Below are 12,444 nucleotides of genomic sequence, written 5' to 3'. Positions count from 1 at the left end.
TGTCCCAAGTCTAGATAATCTGAATCTAGGTTCCATATTTTCTGAATGAGAGTAACCTGAATAAAAAAGTCTTTGTTTTAGCACTTGCTATTGTCCGCGACTTCGTCCGCGTGGGCTTCAGTTTGCAGCACGCGGTAGTTTATGTTGCCGTGGGAATTCCAGGATAAATGTGTGATCCCATTACCAGGAGGTAGCTTGGAACCAGGAAACGTAACAAACAAACTTACTTTCACATTTATACATTAAGTAAATTAAGGATGCTATATGTCACAAACGCCACATACTTTATTACAATATATGTCTTCTCTTCACCTCAACGAAGATTGGGAATCTTAAAAATAAATAAATAGAAAAAAAACATTTTATTTATCTTACAAAAGTCATACAAAGTGATTATTCAGTGATTATGTTCGCCGTTACACTTGACAATAGTATCGTGGTATGTTTTGAGGGAAGCTCGACATTTACTGGACGTCCGGCTGCAAGTCCACCACGCGACGTCGCCGTGACTCTTGTTGTTCCTGTTATACCTGTATCTGCCAAATATAATCACCGGCCTTCCGGAACGAGAGGTGGAAAACACAACTGAAAAGGAAATGCTACTGCGAATACTTAAACTATATATAGTTGGAACGTTTTAAACCCCATTCAGATGATAAGGATTTCATTGTATGTACAACACTATGATGATACTGATCCTGTAACAAAATCCATCGCTTCTCACTCTAATACTACATTACTAATGCTCTACTGATGGTGAAGCCGGATAGAAGAAAAAAAACGATTTTTTTTGTACGATGATGAGATTTAATCGATACAGATTTAATATCTGAACTATATTGAGATGCAATAAAATGATAGTTAGATAAACATAAACTACAGCTACAATTATTCGATTAAATATGTGTCGACAAAATATTTTTTGGAGCGATTTAATATTTATTTCAATAAGCTCGCAATTTCCTCAAATTTACTTAAAACTAAAATATTATAGGAATTACATGTATACATTTATAGCACGAAAACATGCCCTTATTTATTTCTAGTTCAAAGTGTTACAAAATTTTAATAATAATTAATATTATTTCTAAGATTCTTTGGTTTTCCAAAATTTAAACGAGATTTAATATTTTCGCAAATCACTTAAGTGAAAGGGAAATAACTATTTGACTAATCACTAAATGTAATAATATTGACTTAAAAATACGATCCTGCTTGTCTTACACCAGTGTTCTAGTGGTTTATCATGGTCTATTGTTTTATCAGATTAATTGGTTATAGTTTACTCAGAACTCAGAATTTCTCTGAATAATCAACAAGATTAACCCCATAACTTCCCTGACAAAACTGTGTGTCTGACAACCTGCATGGTTAATTTTTTTTTAATTTATGAAACAAATTCTTATCATTGATTCAACAAGATGAAAAGTGTAAAACCGGTTGACACATACGTTCATGGGCGTAGCCACACTTGGGCAAGCTGGGGCGCCTCACCCTGGCTCTGACCTATAAAAAGCTTTACTAATAACAACCATAATATCCGTAAGAAAGAGATGGAAGTGGCGGATCTGATCACGATTTCGGATATGCGATTTTATCCCAGCGTAAAAACTGCGCTCGTTTTTTTTTCTTGCCTAGTCATGTACGACTTATACAATAGAGCGATCATTTAGCACGTCCCGCGGATCAAAACGCGGCTTCGCGCAACCATGAGCGCAAGTGTTCTGAACGGCCTGTGTATGCTGAGTGAACACAGAACATGGAGAGCCGAGTCAAAACATAATTTTTTGGAAGTGCTAAATAGGTTCAGCCAGAACAAAAGAAATTACCGGGGGAGGGGGGAGGATAAGTTGAATACTGCCCCACCCTGAGCCCATGGATTTCTACGCCTATTCATACGTTAATATTTAGAATACATCATATTTAAACTTTCCCTGTTGGGTAGCCGCGTGGTTGTGCTGCCGGTGGAGTTTCACGACTCCTGTCTCCGTTGTGAAGAGTATGGCTCGGCAGTTGGTGAGCCGCCACTTGACGCAGCGCCAGCTCTTCGTGCTAACACTGTCGCTCGAAGTAGTCGAAGCTGAATAGTTATAGCGATAGTTGTTCAATAATATCACCGGCCTGCCGAACCTCGATGTTGTGAATGACAGGTGATCTGAAAGAATTTACGACTAGTTAAAATAAGAATCTTTAATTTACCCTTGAGTGTAAATTAGGCAGAAAATATGATTACCTTGCTTGTATCTTGCTCAGCCATTGGGTTTATTTTTTAGTATATAAAATATGGATTTATGAAACTTAGATTTTGAATAAAACCATATTTTACAGACGCTTTTAAATATATTAGTATTACAAATCAGTTACAGCTATATTATAAATTTATAGAAGATTTTCTAGTTGACTAATTTATTTCACTCAATTAAGTTCTTTACGAAGAATAGATAATATATTATATTGACGACTAGTCGCCGCTTAAGTGCAGAAACAGATACAAATGCATCATCAAACATGACAACTATTAATCTAAAGCCAGAAAATCTAAGAGCTTACCGAGGCCATTACTTTGCTTAAAATTATATAAAACTAAAACAAGTATAGGTACTTGTTTTCTCACGCGTACTTATCGGGATTGGCTGATCGGCCAATCCTTAATCATTTAATAAAGTATACTTGACATTAGAAACATCGAAAGGCATAAAAATCGTGTGAACCCTTTCTAGTTTATATCCTTTTGGGGGGATGATTGTTCGTCGTACTCGTTAGTGGTTGTGCGGGCGCGGCAAGCTCACGATCTCACTGCCCACGGTCCAGAGGCTAGCGCGGCAGCCGGCGCTCCACTTCACACAGCGCCAGTTCTTCTTCAAAGTAGTATCAGTTCTATTGTACCGCTTGCACCAGTTGTATCGATAATTGTTTAACAATATTACCGGATTTCCTTGCGTCGATGTAGTGAACACAGCATCTGTAACAAACGTTATTATGTACTAATGTTATGTACTTGCTTACTTTTAAGTTGAAACATTTAATACCTCGGTAGGACCAAACAAAACATGAAAACTTTCAGTAAAAATAACAAAACAAAATAATTGTACCTGATATGAATTATACATTCCCAAGTTCTCACGATAATAAGATTTTTAATAGTCATTGGTACACAATTTGTGATAACACACATAAACATGGTAAGATTTAAGCTTCCTACAGATAACATTTTAACTACATATTTGACACAGATAACAGGATTCTTAATTCCTAATGACTAGAACAGCAATTAAATCCCTACGATAAATACTTAAGATTGATACACTCATACACCTTTAAATAATGCTACTGTATCTACTTGTTTAAACGAGATGCCATTTCCGCCACGTACTCGTGCCCCTCGCTTCTATGACTGCAACAGCCTTACTCCAAGAGGTAGGCCCCTCTCCCTACACAGCAAACGTGGTCATTTTCACAAAGCTTGATATATACATTAGAGACATATTTGCGCGCGGCGCGTGTATGTATATGTGTGCATGCTATTAGCAACCATTGTTTCTTATTATAGAAGCCTTAATTAGTTGACAATGACACAAAAATGAAAGCTGTGTTAGTACACAACGTCCTGTTTGCCTACAAAGGTTAGTTATAGGTACTAGGCGCGCGTGCAAATGTGACACTACAACATCTTATAGAGATCATATATAATTCTAGTGATTATGCCCACTCTTAGTATATATAATCTTGTCATTATACGTGGTGACGGCTGCCCTGCAGTTGCTGGACCTGTATTTGGAGCACACCCAGTTCTTCTGAGGCCCTTTGTAATTGGCACGCTGGTAATATCGATATTTCCCGATCTGTATTATAGGTTTACCAAATTTAGAAGTAGTTATTGTTGGACCTGAAACAATGACTTTTGTAGAAACTTTTCCTAAATCTAAATATATTTCATTTTCTGTAAAACGTGAGGTAGAAAATAGTAGGCAGTGTACCCAAAGGTCTCTTTTTCAAAACACAGAGGGTATAAAACCTGTGAAGACACGCCAACTTCAAAGGTTCATACTTCATACTTTCGACGTATTCTGGTAAATGATATCAAATACAGAAAAAAAAATCAACGACCCAAAAAGGAAGTACGAAAAAAATGCACCATAAATTATTTAGTAACTATATTTCAAAAATCATGCAAACATAGATGCGTTCCTAAAAATACCGTAGAATGAGTACCTACTGAATACAGTTTTCGTTAGTCTTATTGTAAAAACAAGATAAATACACACATCAGGGTAAAAAAAATATAAATGAATTTATCATGAAATATGAATAACACTTTATTTTACATCAAAGATAAAAATTATAGCATTGAGATTAAATACAGTTTTAGGGTACAATAGAGGTCTAATTGCTAATAGCGAGATCATCAGATAGCGTTTAGATCATCGAAATATTATAAATAAAAAATACAATTTAAAGAAATTAGTGATTATGCTCATTCTTAGCCGCGATGATAACTGACTCTATTGTTGTAATGGAAGCCCTGCAGTTACGACTCTGCCATTTAGCACAAACCCATATGGCTTTAGGCCCCCTTGAGTAACTTCGTTTGTAATAACGATACTCCCCAATCTGAATCAAGGGTTTACCGAATTTCGATGTGGTAAATACAGGATCTGGAAAAAACTTGAGTTTAAGACAATTTTTTGGTATTTACTTTACTGTGATACACATCCAGAATTGTACAATAAAGTCCGATCCATACTATCTTCATCTTAAATTCCTAACCATTAAAAATTTAATTTCACTTAAACTTTTCAATTAACCTAGTAAACAGTTAGCTTTTTAATCAAACATAAACTTAACAAAAAAAATATCAAGTATTGGGCAATCCGTTCCAGAAATAATAATTAGGTAATCTTGAAATTTTCTGAGAATAAAAACAGCTTTCAAATGATGAAAGCTTTCGCAGTTTCATCACCGATTTTAAATCACTAATAATCCCTGATTCTAATCACACATCATATTCATACGGGACATTGAAAAAAAGGCACACATGTAAATATAATTATCAAAAAAGCCCGCGTATCAACGATGGCATTTGACATTTCAGCCATTTTGCGACATTGTGCATCACTAGCGCTCCTAGCGGCACAGCGAAACATTAGTCCGCATAGTAAAACCTTTTCGAAATGCACGATGTAAACTCATGATCTTCATTTATTTATCGTCAAACTACACGAATATTTTTTAGACACAAAAAGTTAGAAGTATTAAGCATAACTCTATACTCTATACTATAACTCTATACTCATTCATGCATTTAGTAAAATCCATCTGCAAATCATGGTGCCTTAAACGTGACAGAAATGTATCTAATTCCTTTCATGTCCCGTCATTACCCATGAGAGGATACATAAACAAATTCGGAACATATATGAAGTGAAAGTACCTATTATAACTTTATAAATTCAATTTAAATGTTACGAGTAAGACAGTATAAATCCTAACTAAGGCTCAATAAACTATTCATGTTCATTTTAATACCAACAGTGTCTTTCAGATTATAAGACAACACATCTAAGAGTATATACAGCCTATCTTTGAGATTTCATTACAGTCGAACATTCATTCCACAACTTAGAAATTAATTAATTAATATAGCAATACTACCTACCTGAATTACTTCAGCTGTCATTTGTGTGTAAATGTAGTTGTGCACGTAACGGCGCCGGCCCGGGCACTGACGCTGCGCCGCGCGGACACTGACGTACATAAATCTATAGACACTGTATGCACCGATATTTACCTATAAAGCTCCTGACGGAACCTAGCCCTGTCTCGTCCCGGGAATAACCTTGATACAGCTATAGCTACATTGAAATAAACAAAAGCGTAGGTGTATCGATTTTAAAGGGGTAATACGCCCGCTGGATGCATGCGTATTCGTGTAAACTATGCACCAGAAATATTTCATTAAATAAGATAACAGCTACTAAAATTGTATAGAAAATATTTTGCATAATGAAAGAAGAAGCCTCTTAACCATTTCACCATCATTTGGAATAGGTGTAATGGTTGAATAAAAAGTTTGACTTTCAATAACAGTTTAGTAAAAATTTATTAGTGTATTTTCCTGGTACCCGGTTTGTGTAAGCTTTATGTTACTTGTTAATATTTTTTTCTTGTTTTTATACAAAAGATGTTTTGCAAAAAGGACTTGTTTTTAAATGATCATGTTATGGACTGTTTTAAAAAGTAAAATGTTAAACATGAATAAAATTATTAATTTAAATGATTATATTTTAAATTAAGAGCTTGTACAAATTAGAAGCAGTAAGACGTAAGTAAGTAAGACGTAAGAGCACAAATTTTAAATGGAATCGTCTTCTGAGGATCTAATACATGTCTTGTTAAGGTGTACACAGTACACGGCGTGGGATCTTACGACACATTAGGGGTGTACTTCCCTTTAGCTTTCTGCATTTCGTGTTAAGGATGATTATGTAACTGACCAGATATCTTGATAATTTTATCTTCGATCGTAACAACGGATGCTCGGCAGTTTCTGGAAGACCATTTACAGCACAACCAAGAGACTCTGGGGCCCTTACAGCGACTATGTTTGTGGTAGCGATGGTTTCCAATATGCATTATTTCGTTACCGAATCTCGAATGAGAATACCAAACATTTTCTGAAAAACAAATTAAAAATGATTACAAATAGATTGGCGGCTGGTTCAATCAACGCGAAATGCGATCGAAAATAACTTAATTTTCGATCGTGTGTTTGTCTGAATTTAATGACAATATACTTGCTTAAAACTTCGATCACATACCTATACAGACCTTGAACTTATTTTCTACCTTACCAGGTGGTTTATAGTGGCAGACAAATGAACCATAAGTGTAGTTGAGAATTACGAACTTCATCAATTATTAATTACCTGATTTTATTATGGTTAAAGAATTTTAAAACCTTAGTTTGTTTCGTGTTTCACTGGTCTTTAACCAAAATAGTGGTATAGTAGTAGTAATAGTAGGAAAAAAGCTATATTTCAAGAGAGGATAAGCAAAATTTTCAAAGTCCAATTTTGGTACTTTCGGTAAAGTGGTTTATTTGATTGAAAAATGGATTCTCCATTGTTCAGCAAAACAAACCACTACTTTAAAGATCACATCTTAGTTCCAAATAAATAAATCATCTCAAGAATCGCCTTAAGAATAAACTTTTTGTTGTATCAAACAAATTTATTAGAAAAAAATTACAAACAACATAATATGCACTTAACTCGCATACATTTACACTATTAACATTATATTTTTCGTCTTCTTACAATAATTATACGTTATTATCCAAACGCAAAATTAAACACTAACATAGTTAACAGGCTTTACCTAGTGCCTACTGCAATTATAATATTTTTAAACATAATAATACTCAAGTAAATAATCAAACTTTAAATAAATATATACTCAAGAAAATAAAAACTCTAAATAACTTTAGATTCTACTAGGGCTACTACAAGAATCTACAAGACACTCAACTCTAAGGATGATTATGTTCAACAATGTCTTTAACAACTTGATTATCAAAAGTGGTGATGGCGGCTCGGCAGCCAACAGTCTTTTTAATGCAGAGCCAGAGGCATTTAGGGCCAGTCCTGTAACAGTTATGCTGGTAATATCGATAGTGGCCTCTCTGCAACATCGGCGTGCCTCGTCTGGACTGTGTCATAATAAGATCTGCAAGTGACGAACGTAGAATAAAGAATATAGTCGTCAAAATTTAAAGATGGTATTCAAAACTAAAATTACTATCGTCAAGGGAAAACAACATATGAAGGTATGTAAAATTATAATGAATCAGTTATTTATTCAGTAAAATTAAACAAAAAATGACTTTGAGAACAATATTTTGAAGTTAGCGATAGTGAAATTGATTTCTTGACCTCAGAGGGTCATGTGTATGGTTTCCATTTACAGCGATGATGTCTCCTTCGAAAGTTTTTATGGAGCACCTGCAGCCGGAGCTCCACTTGACACAGACCCACAGCTTGGGGCCGCCGCCGCCAACGCGCCTCGAGCTGTGCCGGTAGTACCGGTGCTCGCCTATCTGCACCATCGGCCTGCCTTTCCTTGAGGTTATAAATCTTGCTGCTGTGATTATAAAATAAATACTTTTAAACAAACTGATTATACAGACCCCAGTCATATTTTAAACACCATTTCTGTACCTAAAAATCAAAAAGTTTCACAAAAACTACAAACAAAACTCAAAATAAAAGTAGTGAACTAATTTATTGTTAACCACAAGGAGTAATTAAAATAAAAAAAAATATTTTATTCACAGACTACATAGGCCCACAGTGTTAGTAATATTGTTAGTGTAAAATGATCTTAAAAAATATATGAGTACATTAAACGAAATATAAATTGTTGTTGACGCGTTCAGATGCGTAATTAAAAACAACACAAAGTAATACTAACGAAAGCGGATTAGGAATAAACAGAAAAGCATTCTTAAATCTAAATGGGATGATTGTGGACATTCCTGATTTTGATAATTTCATTATCATGCGTCCATATCGATGCTTTACATCCAGACCATCTCTTAACGCACACATAGAATCCTCTGAGACCCTTACTGTTGCTGTGCTGGTTATAGCGGCCGCCTCCGTACAGTATTACTGGTTTTCCAAATTTTGTTGTGTCGAATAATATAGGTCCTACATAAAAGAAACGGTAATTGTAAGTAATGCAGTTAACCAAAAAGTATTGAAATAAACAAACTTTAACAACAATAATAATCTGTATATTAAAGTTTGTACAATTGAGAGTCAATTGTATAAACAGAAGTAAAAAAAAAGAAAAAGAAGTACCAGAAGGATTGTTTATTTAACAACGGCATTACAAACACGTATTCATCGGGATTGCCTGACTAGTTTCGTACTCAACCGGAGTCCTAAATGAGCTGTCACGGCGATGACGAACCCGTCGCATCGCCCTTCAACCACGATAAAAACGCGTGAATAAACCTCTCTTGAATAGAAATAGATTATAATTATATAGGTACGTATATATGTGGTTTTACCAAACGCACTAAAATATTTGTCCACGAAATTTATTATGCATTAAGAAGTGTTACATAGCCCCTACATAACATCATGTTATTTTTTCATATGTATGATTACTACATATTGTTGTCACTAAGAAAATCCATTTAATTCACTGAATTTACACATCAATTTAACAACACTTGATGTAAAATTTATCTAGACAATCAAATACATATCTGCTAAGAATGCAAGCAGTTACAATTAGGTTTTAAGGAATACAATAATATTATTACAATCAAAATCTTTGTATATTCTACCATTTTATCATGCAAACATTGATACAGTTTCTCATCAGAAATACCACGTAGTTATGGCTATTGCTATACATCATACAACTTATCACCTAGGAAATCCGATACTGAGTTATAACATTTACTAATTAATAAGTAGTTAGCCTCATTTTGAAAATTACTACTAGATTCTCTTTAACGCTACCGACTTTCAATATAACCAAGATTCTAAATTTTAACTATTAATTCTAACTCGGATATCATGCTATCTGAGTATCCATAGATACCTGCACTCAATGCAATGAATGCACTCAAATTACAGCGAACCAAGTAAACAAATAACATAATTACACATCACCTGCGCCTGGTTCTACGATGTTGCATGCTGCTGAAAGGCGAAGATACCTGCACCTATACTACGTACTAGAAGGCACCACAGTAGAGCAAGTACGCGAACATCTTAACTCAATATGTGGGAACGACAAATGCACGGTTGAAAAACTGAAATCACGTGGGCATTATGCGTCGTTCAAACTCGGAGTTCCATTGAAGCAGGCCGAAAATATAATGTCATCTGAAAACTGGGCTGAAGACATCTGCATTAAACCCTGGCGGCAGAACTTTCGCGCCAAAGACAATAACGATCAAGCGTCAACCGCGATTCCATGAAATGCAAATATGCTACCAAAATGTTCGTGGCCTAAGAACAAAAACTAATATGTTTCTTAATAATGTTATGGAAAGTGAATATGATATTATAGCATTAACTGAGACCTTCCTTACGAGTTCAGTGTCTAATGGTGAACTTTTTCCTCCGGGTTTTCATGTGGTTCGTAAAGACAGACCAGGTGATTGTGGATGGGGAGGAGTTCTACTCGCGATTCGTGATCGTTATAATGTTAAAATAGTTACGGATATTGTTAGTATGACTGATGACAAAGAATTAATATTTGCAATTGTGACATTTAAAAATATAAAATTTTTATGTTGTGTCGTATATCTGCCACCAAATTATAAGGATGAGCAATATTTGAATGTTTTGACATGTATAGAAAATGTGATTTGTACTTATCCCGACCTGAATGTTCTAATCCTAGGTGACTTTAATTTAAACTCTTGCAGTACCAATATAAAGACTACTTTTGACTTTTTTTGTGAATTCTGCTCGCTTAAGCAATATAACACAGTCTTGAATTATCGCGGTGGTATGCTAGATCTGGTGCTGGGCAATTTTGAACCTAAACAGATAGTGGTATCTCTCAGTGAAGATCCTCTGGTAAATATCGATCAGTACCATCCTATGCTCGATATAATTATTACATTTCCGGGCTTTTGGATATCATCGAGGGTGTCATCTCCGCAACAAGTGACACCTCGCTCGAATACCAATACAGATTGGAACTGGCGTAAGGCGGATTTTCAAGGTCTATATAGGACTTTGATTGAAATAGACTGGTCGGACTTGTTAAGAATAAGCGATATTAACTGTGCTGTACAGCTGTTCTACGATAAGCTATACGAAATTATAAATCTGTTTGTGCCTATTAAAAAACAATTGTCAGACAATCAGCGATACATATATCCAAAATGGTACAACGTAGAAATAATAAAAAATATACAAAACAAACACTTTCATCATAAGCGATTCAAAAAAGAGGGCAAAGAATTTAACAAGGCTATGTTTGTATATTATAGAGAGAAGGTTAAGAAATTGATTGACTGCGAATACCGGAAATATATGACTGTATTACAAAAAAATATCATTGACGATCCAGTGCAATTCTGGAAATATGTAAAGGAGAAGAAAAACGATAGAAGGTACATAGATACATATATATATGAAAATACTGAAGTGACAGATCAAGCCGCAGCCGATGCCTTTGCTAAATATTTTGCGTCCGTTTTCCATGCAGAGAAACCCGAGCTAAACCCGGATACTGCTGCAAAAGCTGCATATGCACATATACATCGAGATGTGGCCTCCGTTTCCATCACGACAGTAGATGAAAATGATCTGAAGAAGGCAGTGAGACGCCTTAAGCCAAGATCGGCTGGGGGGCCGGATGGCATTCCTGTCTTCTTAGTTAAGGACTGTATATCAGTTCTTGGGCGGCCACTTCTGTATTTGTATAATCTTTCATTGACCCAGTCAAGATATCCTGAGATCTGGAAGCTATCTCGAGTCTCTCCTGTTCCTAAAGGAGACGGAGGCACACATGTTACTTCTTTCAGACCTATAGCTGTCCTATCCGTTTTTGGTAAGATCTTTGAAGCAATTCTAAGTGATTCCATCAAGCGCCAAATCGGTCACCAGCTGCATAATGATCAACATGGGTTTCGTACAGCTCGCTCCACCACCACCAACTTGGTCGCGCATGTAGACTATATCTGCTCACAAATGGATAAGCGAAGGCAAGTTGATGCGGCTTACTTTGACTTCCAGAAAGCCTTCGACCTAGTGGATAACGATATGCTATTGAAAAAGTTGGCGATTGTTGGATTCGTACCAAAGCTCCTCAATTTTTTTTTCTTGTTACCTTAATAATCGACGTCAATATGTGCGGCTCAATGGATATAACTCTGGAGACTACTTTACTAGGTCAGGAGTGAGTCAAGGTAGTACGTTAGGACCTTTGCTATTCGTGATATTTATCAACGATTTACCAGATGTTGTTTTGACTTCAGAGTGTCTCCTATTTGCGGATGACCTAAAACTAACGCTGGGTATTGAAACTGAGGCTGATGCCGTGACATTACAGAGAGATATTGATGCTGTGTCTATATGGAGTCAAGAAAACCACCTTCCGTTCAATAATCTCAAATGTAAAATAATAACGTTCACGCGAAAATCACAGCCCATTATTGTTAATTATAAGTTGACTGACGCTCCTTTGGAAAGAGTTAAAGAGATTAGGGACTTAGGATTACTATTAGATTGCAAATTAGACTTTCACACGCACATCAACAAAATTTGTAAGTCAGCGCACAAAATGTTAGGGTTTGTCATAAGGACTGCGTCACAGTTTGATAATACACGGGTCGCAAAAGTATTGTACAATGCCTATGTGCGCAGTAAACTCGAGTACGGTGCAGTTATCTGGAATCCTTATGAAGAG

General features: G+C 35.6%; 1 protein-coding gene across 3 annotated transcripts in view; it reads right to left on the bottom strand.

Moving 5' to 3' along the window:
• Nucleotides 1–12,444, bottom strand: part of LOC113508048 (protein tramtrack, beta isoform-like) — a 139,256-nt gene that overhangs the window by 51,881 nt on the left and 74,931 nt on the right. Inside the window, exons 5-6 of one of the 3 annotated variants that reach the window (XM_026891010.1) lie at nucleotides 3,710–3,886; nucleotides 2,321–2,962 (exon numbers count right to left, since the gene is read on the bottom strand). The exons of the other annotated variants lie outside the window; for them this stretch is intronic. Of the exons in view, the coding sequence (XP_026746811.1) occupies nucleotides 2,760–2,962; nucleotides 3,710–3,886 (380 nt within the window). The 3' untranslated portion in view covers nucleotides 2,321–2,759. Of the gene's footprint in view, nucleotides 1–2,320; nucleotides 2,963–3,709; nucleotides 3,887–12,444 lie in introns of those variants that run through there. 3 annotated transcript variants of the gene reach the window in all.

This window comes from Trichoplusia ni, unplaced genomic scaffold, assembly GCF_003590095.1.
Source record: "Trichoplusia ni isolate ovarian cell line Hi5 unplaced genomic scaffold, tn1 tig00003702, whole genome shotgun sequence".
Lineage (NCBI taxonomy): Eukaryota > Metazoa > Arthropoda > Insecta > Lepidoptera > Noctuidae > Trichoplusia > Trichoplusia ni.
The sequence above is the reverse complement of the archived record's forward strand: the minus strand, read 5'-3'. Positions and strand labels throughout refer to the sequence as shown.